Genomic DNA, 21105 nt, shown 5'->3' with positions numbered 1-21105 from the left:
GGATCAGACCTTCGTCCCAGCCAGAACTCGATCTACGGCGGAATCCCTACTGTCCAGAGGCACTTAAGGCAAGGGCCATTCGGATCTATCTATATCTATATAAATAGATAGTGGCAATTCCCCCTCTACACCAGGACACCAATAAAAGAGTGGAATCGTAGTAAGGCGGGCTACTGATGGGACTGAGTAAGTTCCGAGCTTATTCGAGAACATCGTCGCAAACAGCCTTACTTAGCCCTAGCTGGATTCGTGCAGCCAGCTGAATAGGCTCTTCTCTTTGCAAGAATTAGCTCTTCGAGAATGCGCTGCAAGCCTAGGATTCGTATCATCTAGCGTAGAATCCCAATTGGCGGAATTGGCTCTGGATTCTCTTAGGTTCTTGGCTTTCCTTTTTGAGAAGGTAAAAGAATCAAGGTATGAAGTCGCTTATTATAAGCTTTTGGACAGAACTTTGGAACTTTTAGAATATCGGCTTTGTTGCTTGCTCTTCACACGCCGCTGCTTTGTTAACAACAACCAGCCGAGCCGTTGAGACTCTCTTTCTCAAGCCAGCAGCATACCTTTCAGAACCAAAGTGACCCTGCGGCAAATCAACCAACGTCATGGATGGTAACTAAAGATCGGAATAGAGATCCAGTGCGAGCTAACCGAATTTACCCTGCTGCTATTGAACCGACTAGCTGAGCTACCTATGAAGCTACCGTCTCTGCTGCTGGTGCTGGTGTAGTAACCTTATTAGAGAGGAGCTTACCACGTGAGTTTACTCTGGACCTTCTACTTTCCTCAAGCGGGCTGATGAGGCCTGCTATGAAAAGGGATAGAAAGTCACTACGCCTAACTAGGTACTCCTATGGCGATATACATGCCATCTGGATACGACCCAAGAATCAACCATGATCTATCTTCCTAGTACTTTTGTCTTAGTACAGTTGACTCTCTTAGTTATAGTCCTTGTTCAGTTAAGATGTAAGGGTACGGTCATTACGCAGCAAGAGATCTTCTCCCCTGGCCTGGAATGGAATGGGCGCGTATGGTAAGATGAGATACATCCTTTGGGCTTAAGTCGATCCTAAAAGAGTCTCCTCGATCTGGATACAGAGGCTGCATCTAGGTAGAAAGAAAGGCGGTTTTCAATCAGTCAAGAAAGGCTATGATTCATCTGCAATGAGTTATCTTTTGCAAAGTTCTAAGCTCACTGCTGAAGAGAAAGACTCACTCAATGTCTTTGGTCAACATACGTTGGAAGTTTTACTCATCCATGTGTTAAGTGTCTTGTTTAATTCAGTGGAATCAGATTCAGTCATTCGTCTATCGACTCTAATAGATCGTCTAGATACTACTGTGCGCTCTCAGATCCAATTATTAAAGAATCGCAAATCTAGGTATGAACAATCCATATCTACTGCTAAAGCTGGTGCTCCGAAACCGAATGTTAATGAGTTGCCGAAAAGGACCTTTCATTTTGGTAATGAATTAGCTTCATTCTTGGAAATAAGGGATTTGATAGAAATATCGACTATTGGGAATATTGAAGATGAACCCATCCGTAAGAAAAATGGAGAATTTTATTTAGCTAAACCTTATTACGTACACTGCAAAATCCCCGCATCCGATTTACCTATAAGGTTTAGTTTACCCATGGTCTGCAAACCAGAAGATTGGCAAAGTATTCTCCAGGATAATAAAAAGCCTAAGTATCTATCAGATCTAAGGGGTGGTTATTTAAGTAGTTTAACTGCGGATGTAGATGAGCGTTACCGCTTGTTAAGCTCAAAGAACCTAGATAATTTTTATATCGAATTACATGAGAATTCTTCCATTGAATTATGTGGTATCATGAATAAACTACAAAGTCAACCATTTAAGGTAAATAGCTCTTTCTTGTCATATATTCGTACCAATGAGTCTCTATTGGTTGAGCAGGGTTTAATACTACCAAGTTTTCTATCGAAATTGAAAATTAAGGATATTTATGAGAAATTGAAGAAGTTGTATTATTCATATCATTTCTCAAAGAGTGTACGCCTTGCCACCTTATTGAAAGAATTGATGAAACTCATCCAGCGTGCAGGCTATGAGCAATACATATTGAAATTAGCAATAGCCTACGAGGGCTACCGTTTTTATTTGCCAGCTTTTATGGATTTCCGAGGTCGAATTTACCGCAGTGGTATTTTACATTTCCACGAACGTGATCTAGCCAGAAGTCTGGTCATCTTTGCAAAAGAAGACGTTCAAAGAACCTCGAATATCAAAGATTCCTTTTTTTGTGCAGCATCCTTCCTTTACGGATCTTTCGAGAATAACAAGGCTGCTGTGGAATGGTTTGATAATAATATGATAGAAGCTTTGCGAGTCTCTTCTAATGATGAATTAACCCGATTAGCTTGTGATGCGAAAAAACCATTACAGTTTCTGTCATGTCTTGTTGTATTTAAAGAGTATTTAACGACTCAAGTCGTACAAGTTATAACATCTCATCCTATAACCCAGGACGCCTCCGCGAGTGCTTATCAGCTAATGAGCTACTTTTTATTAGATAAAGATCTGGCTAAGAATACAAATCTTATACAACGGCCGGGTGATTCCAATATCCAAGATATTTATGAATACCTTCTCGAGGAAGTGCAAGTCTACATAAATGAGACTAAGAAATATCAAAATGATTCACTCATTCTTTTTGTAGGTAGTAAGCTGACGCGTAAGATAGTGAAAGGAATCTTTATGCCTATGATATATGGGAAAACAATAATGAGCGCGGGTATCTTTCTGCAAGAGAGTTTCTCTTTCGATCTGGGTAAGCGCCAGAACGCCGTGGCTCAAGTCTTTTATGACTTCTTTAAGGAGAAATATTCTAGACTGAATTGCTTGATGAATATGATCCAAAATATTGGTTGGTTCTCATCAGAGAGGGGTCAACCAGTTTGCTATAAAGTGCCATTATTTACAACAATACAAGATTATCGAAAATCATCTGAGACTCATATATGGGTCTACTCAAAAAGCACACATTCGAGGAAAAAGGTAACTCTCTCAATACCTTCGGAGGAACGAGATAGTCGAAAAACGATGTCATCAACCTTCGTCAACTTCATTCATCAAAAGGATGCCCGTCTCGCTATGAGTGTAGTCAATTTCTTACTCTCTGATTCTTCTACCCCTATCTACACAGTTCACGACAACTTTCTATCAACAGCTGACTGTAGCTCTATATTGCCGTTGTTTTATACCTACGCCTATAAGGAGATGGGTCCACCTCTTTTAGTGATCAACGAGTTCATCTATATGAATTTAACCAAACCAGGTTACCATGATCCAGAAAAATTTAAAAAAGTTATTCCTTCTCGGGAACTCGAATCTCTCTTAAATAATTGTATTCCAGCTGAGCTTAGGAAGAAAAACAATCTTTGGAATAAAAAGAAAACAATTATAGTGAATGCATATAATACCTATATTAATGCTGTATGCGGTCCTATCGATAGTGATACAACAAATGCATCTGTAGCCACCCTATTAGCCACCAGATATGAGGCTCATGAGCAAAAGTGGAATTCTTTCAAAAAAGAGCTTTCCGATCTATATTGTTTACAGTATTAGCATGTTAGTCAAAAAGGGGGCATACAAAAGGGTTCATACAACCCGTTCATACTGTACTACATACAAAAGCCGTTACTTCGATTCTGATCTATTCTATACGCGTATTCGTCATACAACATATGCTTCTCCACATCCTTTTTTGATTCAAGCTGCACATGATATAGACCCGGGCTTCACCGTTCTGGAAATCGTCTTAATAATCAACGCTATTTTCGATCTTCTAATTCGTTATGTCTTCTCATCGGTAGAAGGATATTCCAAATTCCTTATTACCTTGACCCTAATTGATAAGGATGGTAAGGATATTACATATACTATATGTGATGCAATACCATTGACTCCACTAGATGGTAGCGCGTTCTTTCCTTATAAGGAACTATTTCGTTATATCTATAGGGCTGTTATCCAAGTTTTTGAGAAATACAAAGGTGCTATCATTACAAAAATAGCCCTGCGTATCTTTCTAACTGGTCAAAATCTTGAAAAACATCTCTCATCAAAAGATGAAATCATAAAGGTACTTGATACCCTTTTAGAGGATCTTTCTCATGATGATAATGGCTACAATTCAGACTGGGACGGTAGTGATAATGGCAACAATGTTGGAAACAACAACGATAGCAATAACAGTGTTGGTCTTCTTTCGTTGGTTTTAAACGACAAAAGAGATGTAAAACCCCCTGTTGCTAAACCTATTTCGAATAAGAAACGTACTTATAATAGTAATATATCACAAATCCTTTCTTCAAATCCAAAAGTTGTTAGACCCTTTATGGTGGCCGATATTGAGACAATCCTTATGAAGGATGATACGGGGATGGAAGTGCAGACTCCATACGCAGTAGGTTTACTGGTGGTTCTACCTGAAAAGGAAGTGGATAAAGCTGATATTATGACTTTCTATAGCGAGTATTTTCTTTACAAAAAATTCTATTCATCCTTCAAAGATAGGAGCGATAAGATCCTATATGAGATGGTTAAACGGATTGATGTAGTAGCTACTAAACAGTATAAGACAGCGTTGTCTATATACTTCCATAACTTATCACGATTCGATGGAATAATCTTGCTTAAGCACTTAATCTGTCATCATCCATACTACATAATGAAACCTCTGATTCGAAACCATCGAATTTACGAGATCAAAGTCTACAAAAAGATGCAACAAGAGGTGGATGAAAAGATGGTTGATAAGAAAGGTGTTCTGTTATTCTCCTTCAAAGATTCGTTAAATCTACTTCCTGGAAAACTGGCTACCCTGGCACAGAGCCTGTGTCCGGATCTTGGGGGTAAATATGATTTCGATCATGAGCAACTCAAAACTGTGGAAGATCTCTCTCTTAGGGAAGAAGAATTGCTTGAGTATTTGAAGCAGGATGTGCTTCTACTTGGAGGAGTGTTGAAAAAAGCTCAAGAGATCATCTTGAATCTCTATAATGTGAACATAAATACAGTCTTGACCATATCATCCCTAGCTATGAGAATCTTTCGTATTCAATACTATGATGCTTCGTCTTTTCCAATCCACATCCCAAACGTGAATGAAGACAAATTCATCAGGAAGGGCTACTACGGAGGTCATGTTGATGTCTATAAACCAAGAGGTGAGAACTTGTACTACTATGATGTGAACTCTCTCTATCCCTATGTGATGCAAGAATACCCAATGCCTGCTGGTAAACCAACCTGGAATGGAGATCTGAGGAAGAAGGATTTAGACACCCTCTATGGATTTATTGAGGCTTTTGTGAAATGCCCGGATTCTATCAAAAACCCATTTCTACCCTATAGGGAAAAGGTTAATGGATCTCTCATCTTTCCAACAGGATACTTTGTAGGTGTTTACTATAGCGAGGAGTTGAAATATGCTCGCGATTTGGGCTACACCATCTACCCTCTACGTGGCTATCTCTTTAAGAAGACGGAAAGCCCTTTCAAGACCTTTGTCAACGATCTATATAATAGCAGGTTAAAGGCTAAGAAAGATGGGAATGAAGGAATGTCTTATGTTTACAAAATCCTTATGAATTCTCTTTACGGCAGATTTGGTATCAATCCAAAAATGACTATTACCGAGATCTGCGATCAAGATTGTTACAATCAATTAGTAAGAAAGGATACTTTCATAAATGGGGACAAACTGAACGAAGATACATACGTAGCGAATTTCAATAAAGATTGTTCAACAAATAGTTGGGACCCGCCTAAGAATGCTGCAGTCCAACTAGCAGCGGCTATTACAGCATGTGCAAGGATCCATATGTATCCATATATAGCAAGAGAGGACTGCTACTACACAGACACAGACTCTATAGTTCTTGGTAACCCACTCTCAGATGATATGGTATCTTCTTCAGTCTTAGGTAAATTGAAGCTAGAAGATCAAATAGCGTGGGGGCTCTTTTTAGCACCTAAAACCTATTGCTATACTACAATTGATGGTAAAGATGTAGTAAAACACAAGGGTGCAGCAAAACATTTTGTTGACATTGATTGGTATGAAAACCAATATGCTAATAGAAAGAACGAGAAAAGTGTACCGTATTCGACTCCCTTTGGTGTTGATTGGAATCAACTTCAGATTGTTAAGAAAACTACGAATCTTGCAATGAATGTGGATGTCGGTACCAAAAGGAAAGTGGTATACACTGAAAATAATGTTTGGTTGGAGACCACACCCTTTAAAGTGGAAAACTTAAAAGACTGCTCAAATCAGGACTTGAGATACATTATCAAGAAAATCAATAATGAGAAAGATTCTAATGAAAGCCTAAATACCACGCCTGAAACATATCAGAGGGATGCTGACAGAGATGATCATAGCTCAGACAATCATTCAGACTCTAGCCCTGGTTACGGCAGTTCTAATGAAAGCAATGATAATAGCAATAGCTCCGGTAGTGATTCAGACTCTGGCAGTGACAATAAGAATGAAATCATACCTCCTATAGATGATAAAGAAGATGAGACTACTAAGACTTCTGATAACCATTCTTCAACTAGCAGTGGATGGGATAAAGTTGTAAAAGAACTTAGAAGAGAAAGAGAACAAAGAGAAAGAGAAGCCACTGATGAAACTAGCACTTGTGAGCCTACTTCTACCTATGCACCTACTGCAAATGATTACACTACAGCGCGAGACATAGATGATTATTCTCAACATGAAGCCTGTACAACTGATTCTGACACCTACTATGATAGAAGTGCGCGGGATAGAAATGATTCTAGAAGAGAGAACGAACAATATATCATAAACCTAATCGACCGCGGAGAAGATCAAGAAAATGAATTGATTGAATACTATGTTATTAGAATGGAGAACAAAGATAGAGTGAAAGAGATCTGGGATCGAAAAGCAAAAGCAGAAGAAATGCTAAGCAAACTCAATTCAGACGATGTAGTAAACCCTAGATTAATCAAGCATTGGAAATCTGACATCAGATGTGCAAACCGGGCCTATGCTATCTTTAAGACCCAGAAGGACATCAGGGAAGGTAAGACAAGAGTAGAAGATATTACACTATCCAACTGGTATGCTGGGGATTATTCTGCTGATATTCCTTATCCCTATGATCCAGACGTTCAGATACTTCTTGAGAAATTCAAGGATAAAGATAAAGCACAACACGTATGGGTATGGAAAGAGAGAACCCATATGGAGCTAAAAAGAGAAGCAGAGAAGGGAGATAACGCTAACCTTAGACTTTTGATGTTGTACAAATATCGTATAGCATGTGTCAACGTCGCTTACTCTAAATACATGGAAAGAAAAGAAATGTATGGAGACGAAAGACTCGAATCGCTAGCTGACTTCCTGCCTACGTATGATGATTATGAGAGCAATGGAAGCTACTATGATAGCAATGGAAGCTACTATGATAGCACTTCTTCTACTAATTCCATTGATGCGCGGGAGCGGGATAGAAATGATTCTAGAAGTGAAAGAGAAGAAAGAAAAAGAGAAAGCACTGATGAAACTAGCACTTGTGAGCCTACCTCTAGCTCTGGCAATGAGAGCTCTGGTGGCAACAACACTTCTTCTATTACTTCTGATGCCCGGGAGCGGGTGCAAGAACGAATCAAAGACCTAGATGACCCATGACCGAGATCAATGTTGTTGAGTCTGAGGTCTATGGCAATGGCAGAGCGTGAGAAACGAGAAGCTACTAGAAGGGCTCACAAATTACCTTGATTTATCGAGCTCTTGATTCTATGGCTAGAATTGAGCGTTATATCGCCATTATGATAACACATGGGTGTTACGCTACATTCAAGCCTAAACGTAGGATGTCAGCTAAAGAAAGCTACCATTGGAACGAAGAAGAGCATCAAGTATCGCTCGCTGTCAGGTAAGGCATAAAAGTTGAACGTCATATCCGAGTTTGGGGTACAAAGTGCATTTTTTCCAACAACAAGTCCCGATTGCCCTATCTCTTAAGCTCTTAAGAGTCGCATTTGGCTATAAACACCGAACTACCTACATATCCTCTGATTCAGAAGAATCAGACCCTCTGTAGTTCTATCAATCTATAAGCCGATTTAACAAGAATCCGCGCTCGGGAAGATGAAGGGTAGGATGGAGGGGAGGTACCGGGCAATCAAAGAAAGAAGCCAGCTTAAAAGCACCCTGGTCGAAGCAAAGCTCATGCGATGAGGGGAAGAGATGACCAGCAGATTTCAGCACAGGGTAGACAGTGGTATGGAGGTCAGCAGGGACAGTGGCGTGGACAGAATCAGAATAGGGGGAGGTCAGTCAGCTTATGGTCGAAATCAGTATGGAGGTCAGAGGCAGAATCAGCAGTTTCAGCAGCAGCAGCCTAGACAGTGGCAGAATCGTCAACAGGGGCAAGGCCGTTATTCAGTGTATGGGGGCAATCCTAATATGATTCCAGTTGCTCCTTGTGCTACATGTGGTGGACATCATCCGGGGAAGCCTTGTTATAGCGCTGTTGAATACAATAAGAACTGATATTAGAGTTCTATTGGTCTTGTGAGCGTAATAAGCTAGACACATGTTGTATACTGCCCATATATCTTATCATTTTACATATTTTCCATAACTTGGTGGATATCCACCGGATCCGGAGTAATCGTTAATACACCAGTAGTAATTAATACGGCAATTATGATACCTAATCCAACGTTACGTAGCACATTACCACTTATTTCCTGTGGGATATTTACATCATCCAATGGGGGTAGATAATAGGCAGTTTTAATTGCCTCTGCTGATAAACTATCATTCTTAACGCTAATTATAGCAGAACGGATATTGGGTGCTAGGGTCTCTACATTGTTGAATGGGTCATATGAAACAATAGGATTAAATAAATCTATAGGTACTATACCATCCGTACATGGATAATATCCATAACAAACTGTGAAAGCAACTCCCGTAGTTGTTAGTATTAACATACGGCAAAAGGTCCCATTTAACAAGGTTACTACCTCTATTAGATTTTTGTAATAATTAGGGTCAATTGCACTCTTGATACCATCTTTATGGGTAAAGGTACACAAATCTCGTATAGAGGAACTGTTTTTACTTATTTCTATACCAAGCGAATCTCTCAAGTGTTTGAGATGCTCAAAACTTTTTGGTATTAATATATTATTCTTGAGAAATTGTCTTTGACCAGGTTTAAAACGAAACATTAATCCCATAAAGACTTTCTTTTTTAGGTTTAATAACTCATATGTGTCTATGCAAGCAGGCAAACCCCGAGGTACCTTAAATAGAAAACTATGAGATAGATCCACTGTCTTTCTGAACTCGGTAGATAGAGGATTTTGAATAATCTCACTCGAAACATATGACATAAGTGAACTTATACTAGAATAAGGAAGAAAAAATTGTCTTACCATACCAGGTACGCGATGACACACTAGTTGTGAGGACAAAGATGAAGATGAATAAAATGAATAACGACTCAGAAAAACATGATGACACGAAGATGAAAATGGATCAAATATCTCGCTGGCCGAGGCCGAGCATCTTGGAGAAGGTATCCCCCCTTCGCTTGGTCTGTTAGAACCAGAGGTCGAGCATGAAGATGAGGATGCACGGTTATTGTCAACCAGATCACCGTCATCATCAACCAGAGATAGTGTCTCCAACCTCTCAGTAACTTTAGATACATCCAAAGCATTTTTCAATTTGGAAAGAGAAAAAGCAGGTGATGCTCTCATATAACGAAATGATATATAGCAATGGATTGGTACTATGCGGGATGTGGTAACAATAGAACATTTGAGAACATACATATTAGAACGTATACTTGGTATCATTGGTATCATAGAAAATTTGCTTTTGAACCAGAGTGAAACCCTGGATTTTGCATAGTAAACCGGCACGTTGGTGTACTATGAGGCCGCCACCCTGTGGTCCTGGTATACTAGACTATACTAACCCATATATGCATGGAGAGGTAGGAATCAATCAACTACCTCTATACTTTCTGGGATTGGGCATCCAAACAAGAAGCCTTAAAAGAAGACTCTATATAAGGAAAGGAGAATGTTTTTACTGGTAAAGCTCTTACTTAACTAACCAGTGCCCTGCAACCAATAGTTAAAGTACCCAGTGTCCCACACTCTATAGATGGTAGAACTATATGAAATAATCAAACTCTATTTTGAGTTCTAGCTATAGAGATAGGCCTGATTTACTCTATAAGGGGTCGGGAGGGTAGTCTAATATTTCTAGATAAAGATAAAGAGATAGAAGAAGAACATATCTCTGGCTTGTATTTGCTATTGTGAGAGAACCCTGTACAGGAAGGCTTAAACTCCTTTAGCTTAGAAAGCAGTTGTTCTGGTGTGAGTTAGAAAAGCATAGGGATCGGAGTCCGGCACAAGATTTGCTTTATCCGGCACATCAAGGAGCTTTCTATTAGGGTAGCGGTGTTCTCAGTCGGCGAAGCCTCTTCTGTTCTCAGTCGGCGAAGCCTCACTGCAGTGGTACCACAGTAGTTGCATAAGATAAGTGTTCTAGAAGCTTTCTTTCTTAGGTGTTCTCAGTCGGCGAAGCCTCTTCTGTTCTCAGTCGGCGAAGCCTCTTCAACTCAGTCGAGATACTACGTAACCTCACATCCAACAGTGACGAAAGAGCACATGCAAGAGGTTTCTTTCTTCGATCGTTCTACTGCATAGCAACATCCTACTCGAATCAAATACAATCAAATCGATCTTCCCCACGTTCTAACGTGCCATCAGGTGCAATACGCAAGACTTTCTTGACAAGTCCTATTCTCGAGTACATACATCCTAAAGTATCGATAGACTTTATATAGCCGTTGATTAGATCAAGATCTGCCAGCATATCTTCTATCCCGGAGAAAGCCTGTTCTTGTTCATCGTCTTTAATAAAGATAAAAACAGTATCATAATACCTCTCAAACTCAATACTAGGATACTTTCGAGCAAAGCCAAGATCAAAGCTTTCGGCCAAGAATAGATTGAATAAGACTCTGCATATTTCACCTAGAGTTGGTATACCATAAGGTGATGGTGGATAATACATATCCTTATAGAAGATATTGAGTTCCAATAACTCTGATATGAGTCTATAGACAGACCTATCAAGAAGGATAGGAGACAGCGTCTCTAATAAAAGCCTTTTTTGAATGAAATTCAAGGATTCATCTAATTCAATAGAGTACAACCTTTGAACCCTTCTACCTAGAAGACTTTTATAGAATGACTCGATACTTGATTGATTCAATATTCGGCATTCCTCATTATGCGGTAAGCTACCACAAGAGAGACGATACAAGAAACGTGCTAAACCAGTGTAGACCACTACATCATCATTATGCGGTAAAAGAACCTCTATAGAACCAGGATGCTGTCGACATTTTCGAAACATGATATCAGGGTATGATAATACCAGTTCTTCGACAAAAGACTTTTGAAAAGCATACTCCGGGATAAGAAGATATCTTAGTGGAGATAGATGGTATTCATCCGATGCTATTTGTCGTAGAATTGATTCGAATTGATCAAGAGGCATAGACCATCTTGTAGTTGTAGTTAAATCGTTATAAACAAAGAGAATATCTTCCAATAGCTGTTCACGTCTACATAAAGACGAGTTAAAGCGCTTTAGAATACAATCTTCAAGGTTGTTGTTTTGAGAACGTAAGACGTTAGACACACTAAGTGAATGAAGTACAATGCCCATTTTGATCCTTCTATACATTGTTCATTACATTACTCATATCTACTACACCTGTAGTAATTAAGAAGGCAATCATTATGCCTAAACATACATTCCGAAGAACCACACCACTAGCCGGGATATTCATCCCAGAAAACGGGGGAACATTCGCAAATGATGATTTGATCTTCTCAGATATATCCTTTTGAGCTGTAAACTCAACACAATTGTAGGAGGGATCCAAAAGGTCCATATTGTTGATAGGATCATATGAGACGATAGGTGTAAAGAGCTCCATAGGAACTTGACCATCAATACATGGGAAAAATTTATACCACACTGTGCAACCAATCCCCGAACAGGTTAATATTAAAAAACGTCCAAAGGTACCATTAAAGAGGGTTATAACCTCCACTAAGTTTTTATAGTAATTCAAATCTAAGACACTTCTCATTCCATCCTGGCGACTAAACGAACACAACTCCCGTGCCGATAACATCTTCTTACTCATGGATAAATGAAGCGAATTCATCCAGCAAGTGTAACTCATCTTCATCAACCTAGATGGAAATCGAGCATCATGCATGATAAACTCTGATTGGCCTGGATTAAAACGATATCCTAAACCCATAAAGGTTGTTCTTTTACTTTCGAATAGACAGTCTATCAAACCATGAGGAAAAGTCAACACAGGAGGATTTACTTTGAAGTGCGCTTCAGAACGAATATTATTCATGTAATTACAGACATACGACATATGGGAACCCAGAACACTCTTAGGCATTATCTGAGTTCTATTTCGATTAATCGTAATATTACGAGGAATACGACGTGAGACAACATTGGAGGATGATGATTCATCAGATGGTTGATCATTACCCAGAGAGAGGTGTGCAACCTTATCGGGTAATCTAGCTACACCCGATGTCAGAATATTTTTCTTGAGAAAAGCTATCGTAGATCTCATATTCCGACTGGTGGTATAACGATATAGCAAAACAGAGACTGAAGGAGTAACATTAGATCCAGAATCAACAGACATATATGAACAGAACATATGATTTGGTCAGATTAAAAGCCAGAGTATAAGCCTTGGATTTTAGCATAGTAACACCGGCACGTTGGTGTACTATGAGGCCGCCACCGCTGTGACCGTGGTGTACTAGACTACCCATATATGCAGGGAGAGGCTGGATCGCTCGACAGCCTCTGATACTTTCCGGGATTGGGCATCCATAAATTAGCCCTGTGAGAGGGTCCCCTGTAGATGGATTGGAATGTTTTAAACATGAAGTGCCTAACTCAGCTCCATGCTGCCCTACGACCGCTAGTTCTAGTAGCCAGCGTCCACACTCTATAGATGATAGAACCCTGGATAGAATTCACTATAGAGATAGGCCAGTCTTATCTCTATAAGGGGTATAAGGGTGATATATGTATTTTTCTTTGTAGATAGATACAAGGATTCGATGATATCGGAGGACCAGTTTCACGAAAGAAAAGCGTTTTATAGTTCTGTGTGACAGTGTTCTTTATACTTTTTTAAAACAACGGTTCAACGCTCATTGACAGGGTTCAAAGAAAGGGTGGGAAAGTCAGGAAGAAACAGATGTAGAAATAGAAACATCTTCCGAAACGAAGGGGACTAAACAGGAACAAGAGGGATCCACCGAAGAAGTAAGGAAATGAGTGGCAACATCTCGATCCTAGAAAGCAAAACTTTCGCCCGCTCAGCACGTACTTCACCACACCTCTTGGCTTACGGGCAATCTACCTTTCAGTTACTTTGTACGAGACGGCAGCGGCTGGCTTACTTTCCTCTGCTCTTACTCCCGCGCTCGGGAAAAAAGGAGCTACTGACACTGACTACTCTCTGCTATCTTTTACATTACGCCATTAAGGAAGCAAACTCTTAGTATCGGATTGAGAGCTGTGGTTCGGGATCTCCTGCTACAAAAACTACTTCAGTCTAATGCGCCTACCCTGGGTCACGAGCTGCCTTAAGGCATGCCCTTACCCCTAATCCTAAGCCCTTACTCCACCACGAACAGCGGAGCAAGCTCTCACTGGAAGGATCGGAACACACAACAGTAGCCCAGGCTTAGGGCGCATGATCTCATTGCAGGGCTTGGCCGCTCATGCTCATCTCGATAAGAAGACTAGACTCCGCTGGGGTGATAGCTATCTTAGGTTTAAGTTGTGTGCTTTCAGCAAGTAGGCGACGCGAATCTATGCTTTCTATGTTCAATCGGATACCAATTTAATTGCTTGGATGCGTTTGAAAGCCTCGAGATTACTTGCAGAAAAAAGCTTTCTAGGGTTGTCTTGTGTCTCCGTAGCAAATGGTCCATTTTTTGATGGGCGAACGACGGGAATTGAACCCGCGCATGGTGGATTCACAATCCACTGCCTTGATCCACTTGGCTACATCCGCCCCTACCCCCGCACAGGTTTAAGTCTTTATCTACGATCAGATCCTTTCTGAACTCCCGCTATCAAAGATAAGCTTTTTCCTATACTATAGTTGCAAGTCTATTGTTGTGTTTCGGAATTAGGGGAAACAAAGCTTCAACAAGTAGAAGCTTCTTGGCAAAGCTTCAAAGAGGTTGGGCTGTTCACTTCATTGATTTGACTTCACTTTACTTAAGATTAAAGAGAGGGGCCGGGCGGGCAGTGAAGGCTCATTTAGTAGACAGCGAGCAAGCAGCAAGCACCTACTCCGATCAAAATGAAAAGCAGCAAGCGGAACTTGAAGAAGCGAGCCTCTATCAGAGAAAGCCGTTGCTCTAATGCCTCGTTACGTCGTATACTTCACTCGCTCGTTAGCGCCCTTTCTTCAGCTGGCTTCGCCCTATCTATTCATCTCTTTTTTCAAATGGATATTTAGGGATCTCTCTTGTTCATAGATCTTGAAACCAGAGAAATATCCATTTCTCAATAGATCTTTCTATCGATAGAAAGATATAGATCTCTATATGGATATATCCCCATATCTAAATATGGAAGAACCCACACTGAAAGGGTGTAACCAACGGAAGGTTCTCACCCTGTCCACGACATTGTTCTCCGACGATGTCCCCTGGGCGAAAGGTAGTTTGTAGAGGAGCGGCTGTGAAACGGCGATTCCCCCCTTTCCATTGAAGTAGGGAGGGCCTCCTTCCCCACCATTCCGGCCTATTATTGATAGGGATTTTACCGATGCTGAAGGTAGCTTGCTTACCAAGCCACCCAGCTAGTCGCTAGAAAGAAGCGCGAAGCTGTCTACGAAGCTTTGCTTCTCCCCCTGTAGTCGTAATACTCGGCTCGTCGCTACTTTGATTCAAAACAAAAGGTAACCGGGGGTTCCCGACTTTATCCGGTTTCCGCAACCGTCACCATTTGTCATTCCGATTACTTCATCCATAAACCTTATTTTATTAAAAAAAAAGAGCGGTACGCTCTAAAAAAAGTAAAGGATAAGCTTGCATTCTAGAAGCGGTAGCTTCCCGCCTCCTTCATTCCTACTGCCTCCTTCGGCGAGAAGTTCCCTTCCCTTTTTTAAAATGCCTGATTGGTCTGCTCAGCAAGCGTACAAAGTGGACCGCAGTTTGGCTGACCCTCTTCTTCTCATTCGGGTTGGGTTGACCCAGAAGTACAGTAAAAAGGAATGGAACCACTGGAGAGTCGTCTGAAGTTCACACACACTTTGGGCAAAGACGACTGACTTTGGAAGCGGAACACGAACCTATTTCCGCTATTCCGGGTTCTTATTGAGCGTAGCGAAATCATATGATAAAGTCAGTGAAGTTTCTATGGTGTTCTGCCTTTGCGTAGTCTCGGTCCACAGTGGAAGGCTCCGCACCTGAGCCTCGTTAGACTCAGCGGAAGTGTAAGGCGTAAGTGAAGAGAATAGAAGAGATGAAGTCCGTCCCTTAGCCTAGTCTATATCCACAGCTGACGCAACTCCGTACCGACGTCTCACTACTACTTAATTTTAATTAATTATTAATTAACGGCAAAACTATTTCATAACCTGAGCTTTCCTTAACCAGCTGACCTTACTTCGTAACCTTAGCCCCTTTCTTTATAGTTCGACTAAGTGACTTCGTAACCTCAACGTACTTTTTTCTTACTGTAGCATAGGCCTTCGCCACTTCAAACGGGCGCTTCGCCCCCCCCCTGTTTTTTATTAGAAAGAGCGGGGCCTTAATTATTCAGGGGGGATGAAAAAAAGGATCCGCGGGCTTTATGATCGGAGAAAGAGAGGGGGCGTGGTTGGTGTGTCACTGGGTCGGTGGGGGAACCCGTAGGAAGGGGGGACGACCCGCCGAATTCACATCAGAAATCGCCAACATGAACACAAACGAAATCTTTAATTGCGTATAGAAACAAAACGAACCACTTCTATTCTCGGAGCTGAGAGAATGGCTTTTTGGTCCCTTTCGTCCAGTGGTTAGGACATCGTCTTTTCATGTCGAAGACACGGGTTCGATTCCCGTAAGGGATAGGTACTCATTCCCGGCCGCTTTCAGTTAGTGTTCATTGCTGAGTGATCGCCCGCTATCTGGCTTGAAAGGGTGGTCCGGAAGCTTCCTCTCTCCCAGCAAGCAAGACGAGATCACCACTTCTCTCAGTAATGGACTTCCTTGAATTATTCCTTAGCCTTAGATGTCCTTTCATAGATTCTCGAACCTCCGACAGACAGAATCTCCATGCATGCGTTCTTTCTCTCCTCCCCTCGGCCATACATCTCTTTTGTTACCCCCTTTTTCCTTTTTTGTTAGGCATTGAACCCCACCTTAGGTGCTGAGTGCTGTCCTCCCCTCCCTAAGACCTAAAAAGAGTTCCGTCTATGGAGCCTAAAGCTTCAACCATGGCAGTAAGTAGTAAGCTGGCACCTAGTCTCTCGCCCAGCCTTCGCCTTCTTCAGTGGCCAAGTTGAAGCGTTCAACGGTTCTTCGGCCTACCACCTCAAGGTTGAGCTTGTTCAATTGAAGCTAATGCTATGCTGCTGCCCTTCCCTTGTTCAAGATAAAGCGAGGACTTTCTTTTAGCTACCGGACCAAACAAAAGAAAGAGATTAGCCTCTTGATACTTTAGGGACCTATCTTTACTGGGTTTTTCGACATGAGGGACTGGAGAAAGAGAAAAAGAGCACGAGATAGATGAGATTGACTAGTTGGCTATCGGCAACTTACTGGCTCATCACTCCTCTCTGCTACCTCATGTTACCGGATGCCTAGCTCTAGAGATATCCTGATCTTACTACCAAAGGACTTAACAGACCGGCTCTTTTCCTACTTATTTTCTTTATCATTCTTTTTTAGAAAAAAAAAAGAAATCGCCTTTCTTTGATCTAATCTATTAGTGCGTTCTTTTATCTTAGCGTTAGTTGGTATGCTTCTCAGAGTACAATCTTTTTCGATCTTAGAGGGACTAGGGGCAGCTTCTGCTATCTTTTCTTCCATTTTTAGTAAAGAATTCCATGCTCCTACAGTTGAACCAATAAGGAGATGCAGCTGGTGAAATGGATCAAAGAAGAACGGGAGGCCTCCTCTCCAAGCTCTGCTCCGATCCGATCTACCACGGCTCCTTTTATACTAGGGCTTAACGGCGCCTAGCCTATGGAGCGTCAACCCGATCCTAGGGGTTGACCAGTTCTTCTCTTTTAACTAAGACCCTTTTTATTGTTATTGAAATATTGAAAGAAAAGTGCGCCAGAAGGAGCTCCGGAGCCTGAGGTTTTATCGACTTCTTTATTCTATTGTGGCAGAGAGTTTTAGAAGATTCTCCATCTTAGCAAGGATTGTCCTCATTATCCAGGACAGCTTAACCAAGGAGTTCTGTGTAGGAGCATACCTGTGTAAGGCGGAGAACTGTTGTTCATTGGAGCGCCGGAGTGCGGGGGTTGTTAACCGAAGTTTGGGTGATCGCCTTCGCTGCCTTGTTGGTAATCATATTGCTAACTGGTACCAAGTCCTTCCTATGGCGGAATTCGCTTATAATAGTTCAGTAAGTCGAACTACAGGTCGCAGCCCCTGTTCCCTTTCCAGATTTTGACCTCTTTCTGAAGGAAGAAGGGACAGCCCTAACACTTTCCTTCAGATGGAGGAACAACATACTTATATCGAGAAGGCAGACCACATTTCAGATTTATGGGGCTTTCTTATCTGGCAAGATCTGGATTTTATCACATCTGTACTATGTTCTGTAAGGCAGTGAGTCGTTATTCTTATGTGTCTGTTGTTCGTCCTTCACGCACAGTTCCGGTATATTGCTATATGAACCTGCTGATGTATTGTAGCCTGCTACAAATTTATTTTTGGTACCGGCATGCCGATAATTGCTTTGGCTTTTGCAGGTCGACTTCGATTTATCTTCTGCTGACAATGAACCCGAGTAGCTTACCTGACGAAGCACCAAACCTCCTCCCGGCTTTCTACGCTTTTGCGGATGAAGACGAAAAGAAAGAGAATAGCAGGCAGTGCACCTTTGCCTTCGGTCAGCATACTCCAAGGTGAGTAACAAATAGTCATTCCCAACCTCCACTGTTATAGCTTTGAAGCCTATAGCTCTAGTACCAGTACCAGACCGGTTTTCTAAGCGGGATATTTTGAGTAGAATGGCCCTACAGAGCCTATTTTGCTGGGCGCGGAAGTAGGGGTTGTTGCACAGTTCTTGTGATTGCGCTTCCCCCCATGATGGGATTTCCCTGGCTAGTCTAGATGTTCCTGCCCTTTCGATTGCGGATTCGAGAACAACCGATGCCATACTTCCACTAATTCCGTCTATTCGACACCGGCACAGGCTAAAAAAGGAACCTAATGCCTCAGATGTCAAAGAAATGGATGCTTCCTGCTTTCAGTAAAGTGAGGCACTACAGGTATTGGATTCCGCTTGAACTAATGAACCAGGAGTTGTTCCCAGTGAAAAGGAATTTAAAGAATTGAACTAAAGAAGCAGAATCAATAGGGGGCCATCCCCATACCATAGGAAGTTGCTTCTTGGAATGCCGTCGTTCAAGCACAGGCTGACCACTGATTCAATCTTCAAACCAAAAGCCAGATCTTGCTACTATAAAGCCGAAGGAGCACACAAAGCAAATGAAGGGACTCACCAAGCAACAACTACGTTGTTTGTGTAGGCGGAATCGAGTTTCAAATCATAAGATGACGAAGTGACTGCACCAACGAATCAAGCTGAACACATCTTTGATCCAGTCTACGAACTGAAAGCTAAATCTTGCAAAACAAGCACGCAACGCCCGGATCTGCAAGAATGGCTATGTAGGTAAGGGAATCAGCGCTATGATCGCTTTGAGTTCTGCTCGAAGTTTGTATGCTTACGTACGACTTGCTATTCGGCTGTAGATCGGGTTCTGGGGTCTTCCCTCGAACTCCCCGAGTGGTATTTCGTAATGTAAAGCTAGTCTAAAGTAAATGGCTATTTAGAAGCTGGAAAGTATGATATTCCAATGTGGATGAGCCAAAGAAGGGTGCTCGGCTAAAAGCTTCAAAGAAAGAAGCTCGGCTAAGCAGCAGAGGGGGTTCCAACATCAGAAAGAGAATCAGAATCTAGTTCGGAATCAGAAATGGGGTAACCCTCAACCGGGGAATCACCTGAGATATAATCACCTCGATCGACTAAGACAGAAGAAAGAGGGCTTCTTGCTTTAACCAGTCCTGGAAAGACTAGACGGATAGTAGGGTAAGACTGGGTAACTCATAACGAGTAGCCAGGGCATTTTATAACTAGTGAGGAAAGATCGAATATTGGCTTCGGAAACGAGCTTGCTCGCTCAAAAGAATTGGGAGCGGGTTTAATAACAGAGAGAAGCTTTACAAAGTGGGTAGGTTCCTAGCTCAACAGAGGAAGGATCAAAAACATAAGATATAGTTCCCAAGGCTTTACTTAAAGGTTTTTGAGGTACTTACTCAAGTATGGGAGGGAAGATGACTCTATACAAACTAAGACGGAGAGGGGATACCCCCCCAATACCCCAGGGAGGGGGGAAGACGTTAAGTTGCCAGTTTCGATCGAAGGAATAGGGGACAGGGTGCTCGACCAACTAATCAGTATTGGGGAGAACTAAGATAGCTATTCACTAAAGGTAGATTACTTTCAAGCTACTCGGCTAACTAGGGTCGGAGTGGAATGAAGACTCTCCTCTCGGAGTTTCACTGTGAACTGACTTACCCCTGAACTTCTTTCTTTCCCTCACATTTACCTCACATCAAGGAGAGCATTCTTCAAGACATTTGAGAAGCATCAAGGATTCCTTGTTCTTTGGAAGGGAATCCACTTATCCTCCTGCCGAAGACTGAAGAGTAAACCCTTGCATTCTAAGGATGAACAAGGTTAGTAATAGGCTCGACTGCAAGGAGAGAAGGAAGCAGCTTGACTTGAACGACTATCAGGGCACCTACTGAACTAGATGCAACTCAAAAGAAAGGCTGCACATAAAAAGAAAAGGGGAGATGGTGTCCCAGGTAATGACATGGATATGGTAAGTCAGAATGGCCAGGATGGTAAGGCGCGGCATTCCCCCACACCTAGTGGGGGAATTTGCTCGCTAAAATAACTGTAGCTGCTCTCCCGTACCGACTGCTTATCCATCATCTTTTATGAGTGAAACAACGAGCTCTATGACTATTTGTATTGTATTTTAGCCGAAGGCCTTTTGACTGTTATAGTCTCTCGCCTGGACTCTTCTCACGAATTGGATTCGAACCAATATGCTCCTTTCGGCGCGACTTCTCCGTTTAGTCGATCGTGAGTGGGTCTGTCGTCCTCCTCATTATAGTCCTCCTAGAATCAATAGCATTTCGTCGGAATACATCCTGTCTTTTCACCTTAGTAGTCCTATGCATAGTCAGTACTATAGCCCCAATCATGGCTACTAATAAAATCAGACTAGGAACCAAAAACCAGACGGAATAGTAAGTATAAAGTAAATTGCCCAATGTTTCCAAATTAGTCCAACTTCGTACCTTTCCGGCATAAACCATATATCTCAGAGAGGTCGTATTTCTTTGGGTTGGTAGTAATGGAATGCTTTCATTATCTAAAATGAAGAACATTTCCCACCAAAAGATCAGTCCAATAATACCACTCACTGGTAAATAGCGCAATACTTCTTCGTGAATCTCCGCTATTTGAATATGGAACATCATAACAACGAATAGGAATGAAACGGCTATAGCTCCTATATAAACTACTGGGAAGATCATAGCGAAAAAGTCGAGACCTAACAAAAGAAGTAAACCTGAAGTGTTGCGAAAGACTGGGATGGAAAACGAAACGGAATGTACCGGATTTTTAGCACGTACAACCATCAAAGCAGAGACCAAAGCAAGGCGGGGCGTTATTTA

The 21105-nt window shown here is 41.7% G+C and overlaps 8 protein-coding genes and 2 non-coding genes across 10 annotated transcripts; 4 read left to right on the top strand and 6 right to left on the bottom strand.

Moving 5' to 3' along the window:
- Window positions 1–1164: 1164 nt before the first annotated feature.
- orf810a (hypothetical protein) lies at window positions 1165–3597 on the top strand. The gene has a single exon. It carries the CDS (start codon window positions 1165–1167, stop codon window positions 3595–3597), a length of 2433 nt encoding a protein of 810 aa, YP_010185125.1.
- On the top strand, window positions 3527–7699 carry orf1390a (hypothetical protein). Its single transcript has one exon. It carries the CDS (start codon window positions 3527–3529, stop codon window positions 7697–7699), a length of 4173 nt encoding a protein of 1390 aa, YP_010185124.1.
- Window positions 7700–8260: 561 nt separating this feature from the next.
- On the top strand, window positions 8261–8566 carry orf101b (hypothetical protein). The gene has a single exon. It carries the CDS (start codon window positions 8261–8263, stop codon window positions 8564–8566), a length of 306 nt encoding a protein of 101 aa, YP_010185123.1.
- A 74-nt stretch (window positions 8567–8640) lies between these two features.
- On the bottom strand, window positions 8641–9894 carry orf417a (hypothetical protein). The gene has a single exon. The coding sequence runs from the start codon at window positions 9892–9894 to the stop codon at window positions 8641–8643; it is 1254 nt and encodes a 417-aa protein (YP_010185122.1).
- Window positions 9895–10765: 871 nt separating this feature from the next.
- Window positions 10766–11797, bottom strand: orf343a (hypothetical protein). The gene has a single exon. The coding sequence runs from the start codon at window positions 11795–11797 to the stop codon at window positions 10766–10768; it is 1032 nt and encodes a 343-aa protein (YP_010185121.1).
- orf340a (hypothetical protein) lies at window positions 11790–12812 on the bottom strand. The gene has a single exon. The coding sequence runs from the start codon at window positions 12810–12812 to the stop codon at window positions 11790–11792; it is 1023 nt and encodes a 340-aa protein (YP_010185120.1).
- A 1303-nt stretch (window positions 12813–14115) lies between these two features.
- On the bottom strand, window positions 14116–14189 carry tRNA-His. The gene has a single exon. It is a non-coding gene; the product is annotated as a tRNA-His (tRNA).
- Window positions 14190–16169: 1980 nt separating this feature from the next.
- Window positions 16170–16241, top strand: tRNA-Glu. Its single transcript has one exon. It is a non-coding gene; the product is annotated as a tRNA-Glu (tRNA).
- A 1694-nt stretch (window positions 16242–17935) lies between these two features.
- On the bottom strand, window positions 17936–18505 carry orf189a (hypothetical protein). The gene has a single exon. The coding sequence runs from the start codon at window positions 18503–18505 to the stop codon at window positions 17936–17938; it is 570 nt and encodes a 189-aa protein (YP_010185119.1).
- Window positions 18506–20496: 1991 nt separating this feature from the next.
- Window positions 20497–21069, bottom strand: orf190a (hypothetical protein). Its single transcript has one exon. It carries the CDS (start codon window positions 21067–21069, stop codon window positions 20497–20499), a length of 573 nt encoding a protein of 190 aa, YP_010185118.1.
- Between the last annotated feature and the right edge of the window lie 36 nt (window positions 21070–21105).

The sequence above is a fragment of the mitochondrial genome of Apium graveolens, assembly GCF_009905375.1.
Source record: "Apium graveolens strain L.+W99A mitochondrion, complete genome".
In the NCBI taxonomy this organism is placed as follows: domain Eukaryota; kingdom Viridiplantae; phylum Streptophyta; class Magnoliopsida; order Apiales; family Apiaceae; genus Apium; species Apium graveolens.
This window is presented reverse-complemented; position numbering and strand designations above follow the sequence as displayed.